Here is a 19194-nt window from a genome sequence, read left to right on the forward strand (position 1 = left end):
GAGAAACAGAGATGTGGGTTAATGTATTACAGACGGATGAGTCAAAGTTTGTGATTCAGACTGACGCAAACATGCAAGACAGGTGTGGAAAAATATCTCTACAGATTTCTGTGAAAAAGTGAAAGCAAGCCCCCTAAAGAGGACGGCAGCAGCTATAAAGGCAGCACACTAAGTAATGAAAACGCGGGTAAACCCAGTCGTTGAGGCCTCTGGGCTATTTTCTGTTAAATATATGTTTCTGCTTTTATCCCCTGACACTGAAAAATGAATAACTTGCTTACAGCTATCACTTAATGGCTGTGTTGCCTGGAAAGGGTGGTCTCTGACTTAATTAAGAGACCCTTATTAGTCCCACAAACAGGGAAATTTCACCTCCCCATTTAACCCATCCGTGAAGTGAAACACCACACACACACTAGGGGGCAGTGAGCACACTTGCCCAGAGCGGTGGGCAGCCCTATCCACCAGCAGTTGGGGGTTAGGTGTCTTGCTCAAGGACACCTCAGTCACCTGCTGTTGGCTCTGGGGATCAAACCGGCGACCTTCTGGTCACAAGGCTGGTTCCCTGACCTCCAGCCCACGACTTTTGTGCGGTAATGTAGCTAAAAGACCTTTAGACCTTTAACCTCGGCAACCAAAAGAAAATCTTTAGGCTCTTTTACTCTTTGAAATAACATTTTCCCTTTTTGTATTAAAAACGATCAATATGATGCGCCCACATCACCAGGGTCTCCCTCTACATCCTGGGGGCTTTTGGTGCACATAAATATCAAAATACATTACACTGACAGAATGTACATAATGCTATATTGCAGTGATTTACTGCAGCCGACAGAAATGAAATGTGTAATAATGACTGCCAACACAATTAAAGCTGTGCACGGAGGAGCTGTGATGGAGTTGCATCACTGCCCTCGAGCTCTGACACGCGCTGCCCTGCGTTTCTGGTCTGTAAGCGCTGAAAACCTCCAGTGCGATGAGCTCAAAGAACGGGTTCAGTTTCCTGCGCGTGCAGCCACAGATATCATTTACATAATTAACAAGGCACTCAGTCTTAGAGTTAAAGGGCCAGTATCCCACATTTTCCTTCATGTTTTATCTTCTTTCTCTCACGTCCTTATTGTATTTCTGAGAGTCTGTGTACCAGAACGGCCCACATCGTCCTACTGTGCCTTTAAGACCGAGATATGTAAATGAGCTCTGTTCTGATTGGCTGACCTATACTGCGCCTTGCTCAAACAGCAAACAGTACTCCAAGCTAAAACACTCCTTGTTAACGCGACGGCGTAAATGGGCGGGGCTAAAGGTTAAATATGCAGATTTTTATGCAAATACCTCGGTTTTCGTGACGTCACAAACACAACGAATTCAAAACAGGTCGTCCCCCCCCCTAGTCTTCATTTCCATATATGGACTTTAACAAGACTAATCCAAAAAAATCTTATTTGGAGAAAGTGATGGATTAATTTTCCGCGGTGTGGGACGTTTAAAGCCCGGCTGAGGTGCAGGTAGGGGCGGGACGGATGACTCCGGCTGTGAGGAGAGACGAGACAGAAGGGGGCAATTTAACACCATCAGAGCTTCAGCGCCCCCAGCAGGCCCACAGAGGAAGCGCAGCCTCGTCGCTTCTTTAAAAGCTCCTGCGACGCGCAGGGGGGGGGGGGCTGGACAGCGAGCATCGCCGTGTGACAAAGTTCGCCCGGGATTTTCTGGCACATAAGGGGACTCAGAAAGAGAGGGAGGAACAGAGAGAGAGAGAGAGAGAGAGAGAGAGAAGACAGCAGAGCCATGGCTAACAAAGCGCAGCAGCCTCCTTACCTCCACCTGGCCGAGCTCACGGCCTCCCAGTTCCTCGACATCTGGAAGCACTTCGACGCCGACGGTGAGTGAGTGAGTGAGTGAGTGAGTGAAGGGAGGGGGCAAAGTTTCCCAGCTGTGGCGCTCCTGGCTGAAGAAGGACGCAGGGAAGCGTGTTTGAATGTTCGGCTGTGAGTGAAATGAGATTATTTGTGTGATTTTCAGGAGAAACAGTCTCACCTATTGCGCGCGAGCGGAAATCTGCTCAGGTAACACCTCACTGGATCACATGTCTGTCACTTGAACTTGAGTGTGCATGCGGGCTCTTTGGTTTGTTTGGAACTGGTCAGGGATGAGCTTTGGCTGCAGGGAAGCTCTTTATTTTGTCTTGCTGCGATGCTTTAGTGATCAAAGCGCTCTGTTCGCGTGATCAGCGTATGATGCGAAGGGCATCTTTGCGCCAGTGGTTGATTTGCGTGAGACGCATGTGTGGATGTGACAGACATAAACACTTAAAAATTCTACTTTCGTTTTTTTTCCCAATGTCCTTTCCATCCAAACTCGTGTGAGTTCGTTATTGGAGCGCTCTTCCCGGTGGAAGGGAATGTTTTACAGCTGCGGCCACGCAGATCCTTGTTGGAATGGCTAATTAATCAGTGATGTCCCCTCTAAAGGCGCGTGTGGGGCTGTGAGAGTGAGGGTGTGATTTTTCTGTTATCTGAGTGGTCTTTGAGCTGGTGTGGGGTTTTCTCCACTGTGGGTGTGGTGGAGCTCATTGGCGCTGTTCAGACTCGGGGCTGCGCCTAAACGCAGCGGACTATTTCGGGTACCGGCGAATCTGAGCGGCGCTTTTACTCCACCCGTATTTCGACAAACCACGCCCTCTTGCGCCAGGATTGGCGGACTCTGGTGAATGTGAGTCACCAGCCAGCAGCGGCGCTGGAGGGCGGGGCTTGTCGGAACACAGGTGGGAACAAAACAGCAGCGCGCACTTCACATCCCCAGTCTCAGCTAAACATCCAGAGAAGTCTGGATAGATTTTACTGAGAAAGACGGAGCCACAGCGTGTGAGATGGCAACGGTGAGAGACTTTTACAGCCTAGTAAAAACACTAAAAGTGTTATAATTTATGAATTATGTCCATAGCTACTTTTATTTCTTTGCTAGACGGTCTGGTTCACTTTCCAGCAGGTTCCCTGAACCGCATGAGTCCAAATAAAACGCCAGCTGTAACTTATCACAGTGAAATAGTCTTCATATTCATCATATGTACAACACACAGGAAAGCACACGTGAGGTTTAGCAGAACCGTACGCTGTGTGAGGAAAGCGACCAAATTTTCATCCGATGTAAAGGAAAAAGGGTGGAAATGAGCACAGAGGCTGTGACTGTGCCAGGATAGACTACAGGGCAAACCCCAAAGCCAGTTGTTCTTAATAAGCAGTCTTCCTTCATCTCTTTTTGATTATTGAGGTGATAAACGGCAAAGTCAGTGGGAAAAGGCACTATAAATAATTACATTAGTCTGTGAAATACCTCCAATGAATGTTTTGTACTATATTCCTGTGTTAACCACGAAATTGTCTTTTTACTGCATTAATTGTAGATGACCAACTGGACCTAAACCTCTGTTGCTACAGTACTAAAAACTGACATAGGCCTGTTAGTCGCATCAATATCTGACATGCATATCTCAACCTGCGATAACGGATCAGCCTGAACACGGCGGGCAAGGCCAGAACCAGAACCAGAGCCGAGGTGGTAGTAGCGACAGCCAGGAGAATGAGGGACGATGTACAGTCCAAAAAATCATAGACAACTACTGACAGCGTGCTCTGACAGAACATCATGACTTTCAACGTATAAATAAGATCAAATTATTGCAGCATTAAACATTTAACATTTAAACAACGGGTCGGGAGCCGGGAAAGGCGGTTTAGTCTTTCTGAACTGGGGCCCCTATACTTTCCTCTATATATTAAAAACATTAAAAACACCGGACATGCATGAATCAACTGACCACTTGTATTTTTTTTGTCCATGCTGACAAGCCAGCTGTGAATGAGATAAACAAACACAAGTTTTAGAATTTGTTTTGAATAAGCAGCTCCTGCAGAGAATTATGTGTCTTTGTATTACAAACAAAGAGTCCCGTTATAATGTTGTTATAGTTGCAAATTACACCCAATGTGAGGGATTTTGAGCAGAAAAACAGCCATCAGTTTCTTCCTGCCCACATCAGTGTATTTGAATAAAATGTAATTAAATTGTGTGGTCTCAGTATTCACCACGATAAACCGATTAAGCGCCCTATAGGACTGAGTCCAAGCTCAACGCATAATCAATGTGCTGTTTTTGAGATAATGAAATTTGCAGGGCTTAACGGCCAGAACTGCCACAGCGTTAATCGACTGTTCATCATGTTTTGCACAGCAAGCGTGGCGGAATGGGCCTCGGCCGTGCCGTCTTCTTACTCGGTGTTTGTTATAAATACTAGAAAGAGGTGTTTCTCCTTGAGAGTTTGATTTTCAGCTGTCTGTAAATGTCAGTGCTGTCTGTAAGCAGATTAACTCACAGTCACTAGAGCTTAAAGGCAGACGTTAAACATTTGCTTTCGGGAAACATACAGAAGATATGAACCCACATTACTGCAGCCCTCACTCCTTCAACTTAACACACACACACACACACACACACACACACACACACACACACATACATATACACACACACACACACACACACACACACATACATATACACACATATACATACACACACACACACACACACACACATATACATACACACACACACACACACATACACACACACACACACACACACACACACATACACACATATATACATTCACACACACACACACACATACACACATACATACATACATACATACACACACACACATATACACACATATATACACATACACATACACACACATATACATATACACACATATACATACACACACACACACACACACACACACACACATATATACACACACACACACACACATACACACACATATACATACACACACACACACACACACACACACACACACACACACATACATACATAAACACATGCACACACAAATACACACACACACACACACACGTTTCCTTTGCAGAAAGACCAATTTCCTGGCATGGGAAATTGTCCACAGATGGTGATATCTCATATATTAGAGAAAATTGGGTTGGAATTTCAATAGAGTTCTCTTAAGCATCAAGCTGGAGATCTTCTTTTCGTCTTTTCAAATAAATGGAACTTAAAAGGCTTCAGCAATAAGGCCCCCAATTAGAGGCAAAGTGAAAAAGGAGGGTGTTCAAAGCACGCTTGGGAGAACAGCCGTCAAGAGTTTTAATTAAGCGCCGTCGCTGCCCTGATTTGGGTGCAAGCCAGCAAACAAGTCCTGATAGTTAACCAGCTTTATGGCCAGGCAGCCATCCAGCCAAATGAACTACTTTATGTCACGTACATTGTCAGCTGATAGTTATGTAGTTACTGTCACATCTTGTAAAACTGCGAGGAGAAATGTTCTTTGAGCTCCAGCACCGGCGTCAGGTACCTCACCTTTCATATGCTGATATCATTTGGATTTCTATTACAGGTAATGGCTACATTGAGGGCAAGGAGCTCGAAAACTTCTTCAGAGAGCTGGAGATCGCGAGGAGAGGAGCAGGTGTGGTAAGTAAACAGAAGAGGAGGCTTTTGAATCTTTGAGTCTTCAGTTTACAGTGGTGATTAGCCAATATGAAGACAGACAGTTAAACACTTTGATGCCAGCTTGTACTACAGTCAGCTCATAGACATTTACATGGGGTGCTGGTTTTTCAGCAGAAGTGCGTCCTAATGAGTCCAGAATAAAAGACACTGACTGTTGTCAAGCTTGAGTTCTCCTTATTAATGAAGCTCTTGCAATATCTCACCGAAGGTCATGGCAAAACAGCCGATAGCCAGCTAGGACCTCAAGTATTTAACCCTCTGGGGGCATGTCTGAGGGCATTTTCTTGACTTTTGCTTATCGTCTTAAATTCACCTTAAAAGGCAAATGCATATGACATGACAGCCATATGTTTTGTATCAAAATGCTTTGTTATTTTCTCCACTTTCAAAAACCGTTGCAACAATTTCAGCAGTTGTAAACTCTGCACGCCGTTTTACATGCGTCTCCGATGTTGACCGAGTGAAGGATGAAGGGTTTCCAACATGATGAGTAAGTTTTTGGTGATTTTCTCAGCGTCCATTGGTCAGTTTCACACAAAATTCGGACAATCGAATCCACCAAATACACACAGTGACACAGTCATCATAGCCTTGTAACTCTGGATGTGAGTAACATACAATCCTGCAATAAGATGGGATGGAAAGGGCGACTACAGACTCAGGAAATGTTTGAACTGTATTTCTGGTCTGGGTCATTGAGTTTGAACCCAGAGGGTCAAAAAAAGTCACCAATTTGTCCAGAAGGGAAGACGAAGGGATCTCTCTCTCCGCTAGTATTAAACCAGAACTCTTTTTTGGCTTGCCTCTGTGTTTCAGGACCCCACAAATGCATCTTTTAGAGAGAAGATGAAAGATTTCATGCAGAAATACGACAAGAACAAAGATGGCAGGATTGAGATGTCAGAGGTAAGAAATGGCACTGCTCCAAAACTTTAATCTGCAACCAGTGCACTTCACAAGGTCAGACGACAAAATGATGTTTAAGGTGGTAGAACTGCAGAGCCACTCGGCGTTTTATACGCTCAGAAATGAAAGGGAGGCCTTGCTTCGCCGCTTTAATCTTCACACTTGTCATTGCGTTGCAGCTTTCCCACACAGAGGAGGACGAATGTTGCTTTTGATCCATTCACACCATGATGTTTCCATTTCTCCTTCTCAGCTGGCTCAGATCCTGCCAACGGAAGAGAACTTCTTGCTTTGCTTCAGACAGTTTGTGGGCTCCAGCTCTGAGTTCATGGCGGTAAGGAAGCCGCTTCACTTCTATTCACTTTTTACAGTTTGGCTCTACTGCTCCACTAAAGTCGGATCAGGTACTGCCACAGAGAAGCTTTAACGTCCCTGCCATTTCTGATGCCTTGAGTCAGGGCGGATTTAGTGATTCCGGTGCTCTAGGCACAAGACAAGAATGGGAGCTCCCCGGATGCGCCTGTAAATTAGTAAGGCTTTGTCTCTTACTAAGGCTGAGTGGCACAACCGCCTGCACTGCACAAATCATATCTTGGCAAGTGAAATCGAGTCAGTGTATCCAATATTTCTTATTTTGAGATTGTTACAAGAATATTATAAGATTATTTGACTTATTTCTCAACGTAAGTTATTTTATTAATGACGAGTGAAATTATTGTGACATTATTTTGATAAGTGAAATTCTCTCACTGTACTGGCAGATAATTTTGCCTGTTTGCCTAAACAGAGAGATCATTGTGTGCAGAGTAATGCAGAAAGTAAAGTAACAAGTACTGAGATTCCAGAAAGTAATGAGGAACTTAATCATCACATTTTGAGAGAAGTATTTAGTAACTTGTAATGGATGCTGTTAATTAATTAATTAATTAATGCTGGCATTATAGACGGCTTGCTGAGCCTGTGCAGGACTCTGCTCTGACTGAAAAGCCAGTTCGATTCGGGAGCTTTTGCTTTCGTCCCTCTTTTTGTGTTTCTCCACAGCACTCGTATAACTTTATTCCATTTTCCGTCTTAACACCTAGAAAATCATACAGAAGAACTCCAAAATCTCCAAAATCTAGATTAAAACTTAATGTATCATCAAATAACAACACTGAGCAGGTCCACTATAACCACCAGGGGAGGCGTTGTGATGAAATGACTCAAAATAATTGCTACAATTGCAAGTAATAGCTGTTTTGACAAAGTATACCTGTTTCAAAATGCATGATTTAACAATAAGACATACAGTATATCTAATTTGTATTTTCCTAATTTATCACGTTTTTGTAATGATGTATAAGCTGGGCCTCTTTAGACTTCGTAAAACCCGTATGTTCTGTTAGTGTAGTTTCTTGCTTCTTTAGAAAAAGGGAAGGCGACTGAGCGTGTTGAATAAGTTTATAGTCTGGATTCGACTTTCTGCGTTTTGTTAAGTTTAAAAGGGTCAAAACCTTAAAACATGTATCTTCAGGCCATGCCTAGAAAATGTCCTTTTCTCTCTCAATCACACAATCAAGAGGACAAGTTTCACAGTTACGATCATTTTTTGTAATGTTGTGTTACAATATTATTATTATTATTATTATTATTATTAATACAATTCTTATAATGCGCTTGAGGAGGGGTGGTGATAAAAAAAAATCACAAAAACAATTTTCACACTACACAACATGCATCATGCTGTTTAGCTGTTCTGAGCTTTGAGAGCAGGTAAGAAAGAACATCAAATGCCACGTTTTAAAAATCCTACTAGAAACTATTTTGATGAGCATTTCATACATGGTGCTGAGCTAAATTCAATTAAACGAGACTAATTGTGCTCTTTGTAATGACTCTAATAACTTGCAGTTGTTCAGTTCTTCTTTTAAGTACTGATTGTATCCACAATAGGCTCAGGAAAAGCGTACTGTGATGTTAAGTGATACTTTTTTAATCCCACAAACGGGGAAATTCCACCTCCGCGTTTAACCCATCCGTGAAGTGGAACACCACATACACACTAGTGAATACACACACTAGGGGGCAGTGAGCACACTTGCCCGGAGCGGTGGGCAGCCCTATCCACGGCACCCGGGGAGCAGTTGGACACCTCAAGGACACCTCAGTCGTGGACTGTCGGCACTGGGGATCGAACCGGCGACCTTCCGGTCACAGGGCCAGATCCCTAACCTCCAGCCCACGACTGCCATTATGACTGTGTCATAATGACGATAAATATTCACAAATTCATAGTACCCACCCTACTTATAAGCATTTTAACGAAACCTTATGTTCTAGGATATATTAGATCTTGGAACAGCATTCAGCGAGGGCATTTCTTTAAGCAGCCTAATCTCATTTTTAAACAGCTTTATTGGTTAAAATGCTACATTGTCCTAGGTGGAGCATTTCAAAACACTCAGATCAACACACCTGGAATAAATTAGAGCAATCTAGACCGCGCTTTAGGCAAATGACCGACAAACTATGAATCACATTCGGATCAAACTGAATGTTCTGCTGAAGTAATCACATCAAATGCAGCAATTATTATAATTTATTATAATTATGTATAAATCTTACAACAAGAACACACAACTTTATTACTTTCAACTTATCCGGAATTGCCTCCACGCCTCCACGCCTGCTTAAAATCAGCCTGAATTTGTTATAGATTAGTGTTGGGTTCCAGATGGAGTATAACGAATCAACCTTTGAGTCCACAGCATTTAATGCTGTACAGGGCGAAACCTGTTAATAAGTGTTTATTTATATTCAAATCGAATGAATGTATAAGTAAATTGCAAGTTCAAGTAATACTTTTTTAATACGTTTTCAGGAGATATTTCTGAGAAGATTAGATGTAAGATAATCCACTCGCATAATTTTCAAATGAAAATAAGTAAATGAATAAAACTGGTGTTTAAAACAGACGAGAAATAGACAAAAAGGAAAATATGTACACTCGAGCACAGAAGAGGTTTGGAGGTGGGGAAAAGTGTCCTTGAAGGCTTCTTTAAAAAGTCCTTTTTTTTAGGATTGCAGGCATTTTTAGATGTCGATCAGCCACTGAAATTCCATATAAGTTATTACTAAATAAATCACTGTCAAATGCATATGTAACGTGACCCAGACTGACAGTAAAAATCATTTATGAACAAAACTGAATTCTCACTAGCCCCACAGATATGAAGCTCACGTAACACACAGGGATACCCAGCTGGTCACAACTCGCAAAATTCACCCTTTTTTCCCCGTTTTTTTATTTACTTATCCACATTCAAGTCACAGCATGTGAGCCTGGAAAGCAGAACTTATTGTGCATGCGTCGCATTTTCCACCACAGCAAAACAACTGCAGTAAGAGTAAAGAGAGATGAGAAAACGTCAAACTGATGTTTCTCATGTTTTGACTTTGATCATAAAGAATGGTTGAGACAGGTTTGGTGGTGGGGGGTGGGGGGGTGGGGGGTTCAACCTTCTCACCAGTACATTATGTAAAGCTGGAGAAAGAGTGATTTAAAGGGGAAAGGGGAGTGGGCTGGGATGGAACGAGGAAGTACAAACTTCTATTTTCAGCGTAATACATTATGGATGGGCCGCTGTAATTCTCCACAGACCTGAGAAGACAGGGCATCTATCTTTGATAAGAACCCTTGCTGGAAACAGGACAGCTGCTAGATTAAAACATTAATTAAATTGCATTTCGCGCTCCTTGTCCTCTCACAACGCACGGCCGAGCTGAATAGGAAATGGAGACAGATAATGAAAAGGCCGGGATGATTATGGAAACGAAAACTTGATCATTATGACTCCTTTGCATGTTTCCACACACACACACACACACACACACGCACACACACACACACACACACACCTTTCTTTCTAAATGGATTTCAGAATGACAGAGAATGAGGATGGCAGGTTGCGTTTTCCTTCAGAGCAGAACGTTACTGTAATTTTGCCAGTGAAATGTGAAATTGATGGAATTTACTTTGGAATAAAGCCTGCAGAGTTAAAGCACAGCACAGTGAACTGCTGCTGAATCACAACTCAGTTTAATCTCTGCACAAGTCAAGCACTGGTGCTTACAAGCCTGGCACTGTAACTGTACGTTATGTAGCAAGAGCAAGACTGAAAACTGTGATGTGTCGCGTAACAGAACAGTGAAACATGTAATTACTGTTATAATTTACTAATGAAGTAATTAAACATGTAATCACAGTCCTTATTTACTGTGATTGTGTGTAAGTCATTATGTTATGAGGTCTAACTCCTTTCACGTTGCGAAGTAAAACAAACATGATTTTATTCACAATTATATTCATTTATTTTTGTTGTTGTTCAATTGCGGACTAGTACTTGTTCCTGTAGCTAAAACTCAGAAATAAATAAATAAATACAACCAAAAACATGAGCAGTGTTTGTAATCTGGTTTCAGTAATTGGAATTCTGGAATTAACCATATGTCATGTATACATGTCTGTTTGTAGGCCTGGCGAAGGTACGATACAGACCGCAGTGGCTACATCGAGGCAAATGAATTGAAGGTAAGCCGTATGTCTGCGTTTGCACTCATATAGCCTTCAGCGTAGTTCCTGCAAGAGCTATACTTTGGCTACTCCAACAGTTTGGTCCATTACCAACATCGTACTACTTGGTAGCTTGGGTATGACTCATAAATCTGGGCTAGACCAGTGTAATGCTCTTGCCCTCTTGCTGGAAAAACAAATGGAAAGCATGCAAAGCATCCCGGCCACGGCAACTGCCATCCAAAGGGAATATTCAAATATCTGCATTGACTCAGAACATACAAATAGAGAAATAATCACATGCAGGTGGTCAGTTTTCACAAGAGGTATGTATATGTACTTTACTAAACCCAGCTCTATGTGAGGGCAGGTGCTTTCTGTCCAGTCTGCGGTGACCTTGACCCGTTTTTTTTTTTTTAGGGCTTTCTCTCAGACCTTCTTAAAAAGGCTAACAGATACTATGATGACCAGAAACTGCAGGAATACACACAGACTATTGTAAGTATCTCAGTCCAGACACACTTTTTTACACTTTTACCTTTATATTACAACCATCATGCAATATCTTACCCCAAAAAGTAGTTACATCTTAGTGGCTCATTTAAAAGACTATTATATTTATTATATATAATTATATATTTATTGTATATTTAACACTTCACACATTTAATGGTCTTTTATGACTTGCATTACTCAAGATCCCAACAATTTTAGCTTTTCAAAGAAGAACAGACAGAAGCAAAGCATGTAGTGCACACAGTTGACTTTGGATTTTATCCAATAAAATGACATAAACTGCTATTATTCATGGCAGAGCTGTTAACCACCACACTGGTTCAGTGATTAGGGTGTGCATTGTCCTGCGGGTATGTGTCCGTACTCCAGCTGTACTGGCATATGTCACCTTCTTAAGGCCAGACGGCCGACCTGAATTGCACTAAGATAAACTATACAAAACTGCACAATAACAAAAGCACAAAAATATAGCTAATAAAAGTTTAATTAATGCAGAATAACATTTCACTTTTTCTCACAGATAGTTGCACCAAACTTTAAGTGTCATCAGAATGCTGCTTTAATATTACAGACCAATACTAGAGAACTAGTGGTGTTATTTATTAGTGTGTTAGTGTTGATAACTCTGCTCTGTTGAAGCAACAACCAAGACTTTTTACACATTTTTTTACACTCTTTTTGTGGTTGGTTGGTGTAGTGGGTAACACCTCTGCCTTCTACACTGTAGACTGGGGTTCAATCCCCACCTGGGTAAACACCCTACACTATACCAATAAGAGTCCTTGGGCAAGACTCCCAACACCACCTGTGTAAAATGATCAAATTGTAAGTCGCTCTGGATAAGAGCGTCAGCCAAATGCCGTAAATGTAAATACACATTTTGATGAATGTGGTCTGAGATCCAGATGAGATAAATCAATATCTGTGTACGCACAAGTTGGTTGGAGATTATTTAATGTTTAGCGCCTATTGATGACGATAAATATCTCTCACTCCCTCAGCTCAAGATGTTTGACCTGAACGGGGATGGAAAGTTGGGTCTCTCTGAGATGGCAAGGTGAGCAGTGTTTTAAGAGTGTTCCAGTTAATAAGGTAAGTTAATGCCTAACTTAATTCTCAGATATGTTTTTCTAATGGGCTGCTACCTCTGCTTCTCATTTTAAGGCTTCTACCAGTTCAGGAAAATTTCTTATTGAAATTCCAGGTGAGAACACAACTTAAACAACTTGCTTTGTTACAGGTACAAGCAAAGCTGCACATGTACACCAAACTCTTTTCTAAAGGACAGAATTGTTAATGAAGGACTGTTTGTGCTGTTTTTCAGGGCATCAAACTGACTGCTGAGCAGTTCAATGCCATCTTCACATATTATGACAAGGTAGTATGCAGCGTAAAGTGAACGTGAATGTGACATGCAATAGCAGCGTGGAAAGTCTTCCCCGGGCGACAGTCTGGTTTAGCGCAGTGGAAGAATCTCTTGTCTTTCTCTTTTACGTCTGATTTCCCTCACTCCCGCGAATTCCATTTTGCATGCAAATGAGTGGCGTTTCCACTTACCTGAGCAGGTAAATGACTGTGAGGACTGCACCTGTTTTTGTAGGTTTGGTCCCTTGAGCATACCCATGACATCGTTTGTTTAACAATGGCTTTCCGAATGCAAATCAGGAGGGCACGGTAACATTTCCCAGCCAACAGAAACCTGTCCTTCTGAAAATCTCAGCAAAACTCATTCATTCATCTAATTCACCTTATATGTCAGCTTATGTGCAGTCATATAGTCCATTTCCCTAATAATACTCCCTAATATTTGGGCGGTTCCAGCAGACTACTCTAGAAATTCAGTGTGTTGGGTTTTAAATACTTTTATATGATGATTTTTAAATGTTTGATTGTGCTATTACCTGTTTTGAGGGGTAGTAAGTAGCTCAATTTACTCGATTACATGTACACAAGTGCAATTTTTCTAGATTTGTACTTTCCTTTGTGTTTTCAAATAAGAAGTACATGCGTGAAGAAAGTCATCTACACTAACGAACTTCAGTTACTGTGCAGACAGATGCTACATGTTCTTCAGAGTGACAGTATTTTTCTCCTGCTACTGTTCATCTCCTACTCCAGTTGTTTTTGGAGAGATGCTTTTAGCTTTCCGTGAGATATTATTTCTCTGAAGTTACAATATTTTTACTTTTACATGGGCTGCTGTACCGAGCTCTGTTAATACCTGACCACTTTTCTGTTCTTTTCTTTAACACTGATGTTTATTTGATTTTCTATATAAACGCTGTGACACACTTTTAAAGGTTTTTTAAAGATGCGTTTAAAGGACATTTTGTTTGACAGCGTAAATTTGTGCTGGAGTCTTCTGGGCTGTTCAGAGGTAGCAAACAAGAACGATGCAACAAATGCCGAAAAGGCTCAACTACACTAAAACACTAAACAGAGGACAGTGCTGAGCAAAGAGAGGCTGTAAAACAGAGTCTCCTCTTGCGTGTGGAGGCTTTCTATGAGGACTAGTGCAGATACTTCATTATAAATGAAATGTGGCGTGCGTATGCATGAAGTGTGTTGAACGCTAAACATTTCCACGTAGAATTACTGCTGCGTAGCCCCGGTTCTGTACTCTCATCTACGTCAGAGGCAGCTGCTGTTGCCACAGTGGAATTATGGGTAAAAACATTAATGGCATGAGGCACGCCAGGTCAGCTGAGCACTAATGCAGCTCACAATGCTCCTACAAAATGCGCTGAGCTTTGGAAAAGGCAAAAAGTTTGACTGCTTGCAATGCCAATAAACAGACTGACCTTCGCCATCACCCAGAAGACTTTGAGGTGCAAAAATAATAAGCACTGCTTCCTCTTTGCGCTTTTATTGAGTTATGACCTCATCCAAGGCCTATGAAAGAGTTAACAGTCTAGACTCCACAAAATAGAGAAATTTCTATATAATATAACCATTATAGTCCTTTGTGTCAGGACAACCTGACATAACTGTGCAAATCAGGCCTAGATGTTGCATTAACCCTGTCTTATATGACATCCTTCCGGCACCACGAAGGTTTTGTAATTGTCCCCTTTTACTCATTAAAATCTGCTGCCAGAGTAGTTGTGACATGTTCACTTCCACATTAAGAGATGCTGAAATGGATCAGGATGTGGGATTGGAGCTTACTGTGGTTTCTATCACTGCATGAAAGAAACCCTTTGAGTAAAACACATTCAAACCAGAATTCAGACCATTAAGGGCTCAATATGGACTTGTTTAACCTGAGTAATGATAAAGAGCGACTGAAGTATGAAGTATTCTCTTTGGTTTATATAACAACGAGAATCTACAACTGTCAAGACTTACTTGATTATTTTCTACATAATCAAAATTGTTGCAACAACAAAAACAACTAATAATAATAATAATAATAATAATTTATGTACCAAAATGTTAAGAATTAATTCCCATTACTCCCCGGCCGGGTGACCGGGGTCCTCTCTGTGTGTGTTCTCCGGTTTCCTCCCACAGTCCAAAGACATGCAGTCAGGCCGATTGGACATGCTAAACTGCCCCTGGGTGTGAGTGACTGTCTGTGTCTGTCTGTCTGCCCTGCGATGGACTGGCGACCTGTCCAGGGTGTATCCTGCCTTTCGCCCTGACATCACAAAAACATTAATCTTCAAACGCGCTGTTTTTTGCAGCTGAGTTTCTATATGTAGACTGAGTGGCCTGCAGAGTGAACAGTCAATTTTGAAACTAACAAAATGTACATACGTTTTTCCTTGGCATTAAAGGGTTACTGGGTAACCCAACTTACTTTTCCTTTGTTCAGGATGGAAATGGCTACATTGATGAGCAGGAGTTGGATGCCCTCTTGAGGGACCTCTATGAGAAGAACAAAAAGGTGAGAGAGGAAACCAAGAACGTAGAGGTAATAACAAACTGAAATCGATGTTCCTTTTAACTTATATCACAATGACCTGCTTTATCTCAGGAGGTGGACACTAAGGACCTAACCGGATACAAGAAGAGCATCATGGCCTTGTCAGATGGGGGTAAACTGTACCGCTCGGAGCTGGAGATTGTGCTGTGCCGGGAGCCTGTGCTGTGAATCTAGACCTGCCTGGATCTCATCTCACCTCTCTCAGCTGCCTGACTACTGTAACCATGTGCATGTGCCGGGCACCCCTCCCCTTTACCCTTTACATGCGTTTTGAATGAATGTGCACTGCAAAGCACAAGAAACCTGCCCCTGAATCCCCCTGTCCACCTGCCCGATCCCCACTGTGCTACGTACAGACCGTTCCAGCTACGGTGTTGCCCTCTGCTGCGTTTTTAAACTATACATTTAAAGGAAGAGTTGAAAGAATCGTACTGATAAAAGAGATTTTAATGGTATGAATAATAGTATAGTGTAACTATTTATTTGTTTATTCACTGATTTATTTATTTAAGTCCTTGGTTTGAGCTGCGTCTTCTGGGTTTTACCTCCTCTTCGGTTTGATCCTCCCTTTCCAAGTCTTTGTTCCACTCTCACCCTTTTCTGTTTCGGGTCATGCTGTTCTCTTTCTTTGGCTGATACTGTTATAGGATGTTACTGAGAGCATTAATAAAAGATATGTGAAGAACAGGATGTATTATGTATTGCAGATTTTTGTTGCCACGTTTACATGAGGGGGCAGTAATTCACTTCATTAAACTTTGCCTGACTTTGGGTCTAATCCACACATGACATGCAAACTTGCTCCCTTTTAAAACCTCTTCACTTTCCTTCAGGATGTACCTGCTTTCACACCTTTCAAGCACAGAAATATTTTTATTGTCAAATTCAATTAGTGCCCCCCCCCCCGTTCTGTTTATCAGTACAGGGACTTTGAACAGTATTTCTAGTTAAATCTTCCATAATTACGTGCGGATGCTTTTAAATCTAAATAAATCATTTATATTAGTCTTCCCCCTCATATCCCACAGTAAAACTTGCAGACATCCTCATCAATTAATCATCAGTGCTTAAATATCTAATCCTCAGGCCCTGAGGTTCATACAGGGAGTTGCAGTCTGAACATAAATGAATGATGTTTACACTGATTATGGAAACGTTTCCAATGGTGATGTTTAATTTTCAAACAGAGTAACACACTAGGCTAATAAGTATTACCTGCCTTCCAGTCAAGGGAGAGCAATTTGATTTCGGGGCCATATTTTCACCAGTAGTGACTCTGGAAAAAACACTGAGCACTGTCTGGTACTGGCACTGGCACTGGCACTGGCACTGGCACTGGCACTGCACAGTCTCCGCAGAATTCAGTAGCCGATCAACCCCACGGAATATGAGTCATGTAATTGCATCGCTCTGTTTTATTCCCTACCAATTAATATCCAAGTTTACTGGCAATCAAGTCCACAAATGAGTGTCAAGATTGAAATGTAAACAGTGAAAGTTTCAAACGTGATGAAAAGCTTTGCCCTCAAACTTCTCTAAGCTGTATGCTGAATGTGGCTTGATGATGAGGGGGTTTTGCTTATAAGCAGTGACATATTTAAGCAAAACCAGAGAAGGGGCTCCTTATAGGCTCCATTTCCCCCAAAACCAAGAACGTTACATAAAGAAAAGCACAAAGCATGCACTCACTGCATATCCTTGTTTGACTTTCTTCATATTTTAGCCCCTCTGTGCACATGGCTGGACCATAGATGGCTGAGCGCATACCGAGGCAGACAAAAGCCGGCGTTATATGTGAAAAATGCAGTCATCACTTATTTATATATGAGGAGGATCCTGCTGTTTTATTTATAAAGTCTTTTAAATATAGCTCATATGAATGTAATAAGTAATTCAGAGTGGACGTCTCAGCTCACCTCCTTGTCCTACACCACTTAGTCATATAGGCGTCAGGGAAAATGGGGCTCTGTTCTTCAAATGGAGAGTCATTTTTAAACCTGAGCCTAAAACTATTCCAAGTCTTTCTTTAGCATTAGGGGTAGCATATCAGGGACTACCTGAAATTTTATCAGAGACTTCAGAATGCATTTTCTTAAATTAAATTATTAAATTATTATCTTAAATTATTCTTAGATTAAAATCTGGCATATCTAATTTAGCACAACCCTCATACATCTCTGGACCACCTTAAGGCTTAAGTCTATCAGCATCGCTCATTTAACTGAAAAGCCCCAGTGATGGACATTCTGCCTCCTCTATGTTTCCTTCCATTCATTTGTGCTAGTGCTAAGATTTGCCCTAATTACTGATGTGAATGGAGCTTTCCTGCATGACTCACCATCCTCAGGGGCTTTGATAATAACGTAAATATTCTTTTCATCAGCGATGCTGCTTCAACACAAAAACGGGGACGATCCTACTTAGAGGTTTTTAAAATGATTTATTCAGTGGCCAGTCATCCACTGTAATGCGCAAGTCAAAGCGATGATCTGATGCCATTTGTACTGCATACTGAATGACTTTGGCACCTGATTAGCCTGGATCACACACTCATTTCAAATGTCAGCAACTGCCATTCTCCACACAGATTACTGCATTAAGGGATTTGATGCGAATGCCATCAAGGCTCTGTAGGCCTCTGAGACGAGTACCTGGAAAGAAAAGGAGACAGACACTTCTCCTAAACACAAGACTGAATGCCTGCAATACACAGGCACAAAGCAGGGGCAACAACTACATGAAAGATGCCTCTAACTTTGCCTCTAACAAGTGACTGCATCACAAAGGCATCAGGGTGTGAGCTTGAATGTTTATTTGCAATATGTGACAGCTACAAAATACAAAATGTGGACCAACCAGATAAGCAAAGATAAGCGAAGGCTTCTGAGAATGATTTTAGGCTACGCACTTCTGGACACAAGTGACAAATTCAAGAGTTTCATGAAGTCAGATTCCTTGCAAGGCCTCCACAACTCAACCAGATCTAAACTACTCTGCATTTTCTAGGGGAGGTTCTTGATCACACGGTGTGAAGCAGTGAATGAAGCAGTTCTAGGGGCAGAAATGTGCCTCTAATTCAGATTATGTTCATATTATTAAGCAAGACACCAGTGACTTCCTGACGTGGTTGACGGAGGACCAGAGGTGGACGCAGGAGACAAACCCTGTACTTGAGTTAAAGTCGAGACCCCCGAGGTAAAATATTCCTCCAGTAAAAGTAGAAGTTCCTCCCTTTAGACCTCCACTTGAGTAAAAGTACTAAAGTATTTCCCTTCAAATGTACTTAAGTATAAAGTAAAAGTACTAAAAGAGTAATTCTGGCTCTGATGTCCTGTTATCATTTTTATAACCAGACTGGCTTCATGAACTCATTTCAGGTGAAAGTCCTCCAGCGTCTCTCTTGGTAAACCAGTCTTTTAATAGAAGGTCATTAATTAGTGACGCTGACGTCTATTAAAATGATCAGAAGCACAAAACACTGAAGGTAAACAGTTTCCATCAGGGAGAACCGAGTGGCTCTGAAATCACTTTTTACACACAAGCAAAGTTTCAGTTTCAGATTTATTTACAACTTAGTTCCAAGTTTAAGTTGAATAAAAACTGGCTTTAAACTCAGGATCACAGATGAGCTCCTTTACTATGTTGATCTGTAGGCGTCTGTTCATAAACATAAACCAGCCCAAACTCATTTACTATAAAATGAAATGGTGTTTGTAGAAATTCAGAAAAAAGCCGC

At 41.6% G+C, this 19194-nt stretch overlaps 1 protein-coding gene across 1 annotated transcript; it reads left to right on the plus strand.

The window, feature by feature from the left end:
• The first annotated feature begins 1649 nt into the window (after window positions 1–1649).
• Window positions 1650–16148, plus strand: calb2a (calbindin 2a). The gene is made up of 11 exons (XM_017692368.2): window positions 1650–1882; window positions 5441–5517; window positions 6373–6462; window positions 6716–6796; window positions 10976–11032; window positions 11435–11512; window positions 12532–12587; window positions 12695–12734; window positions 12855–12908; window positions 15348–15419; window positions 15510–16148. The coding sequence occupies exons 1-11, from the start codon at window positions 1789–1791 to the stop codon at window positions 15624–15626; spliced, it is 816 nt and encodes a 271-aa protein (XP_017547857.1). The 5' UTR covers window positions 1650–1788; the 3' UTR covers window positions 15627–16148.
• Window positions 16149–19194: the final 3046 nt, after the last annotated feature.

This window comes from Pygocentrus nattereri, chromosome 7 (genome assembly GCF_015220715.1).
Source record: "Pygocentrus nattereri isolate fPygNat1 chromosome 7, fPygNat1.pri, whole genome shotgun sequence".
NCBI classification, from domain to species: domain Eukaryota; kingdom Metazoa; phylum Chordata; class Actinopteri; order Characiformes; family Serrasalmidae; genus Pygocentrus; species Pygocentrus nattereri.

Coding starts and splice junctions, on each gene's coding strand:
- calb2a (XM_017692368.2), top strand. CDS start 1,789: ATGGCTAACAAAGCGCAGCAGCCTCCTTACCTCCACCTGGCCGAGCTC. Junction 6,797..10,975: donor CCAGCTCTGAGTTCATGGCG/GTAAGGAAGCCG, acceptor GTCTGTTTGTAG/GCCTGGCGAAGGTACGATAC. Junction 15,420..15,509: donor TCTATGAGAAGAACAAAAAG/GTGAGAGAGGAA, acceptor GCTTTATCTCAG/GAGGTGGACACTAAGGACCT.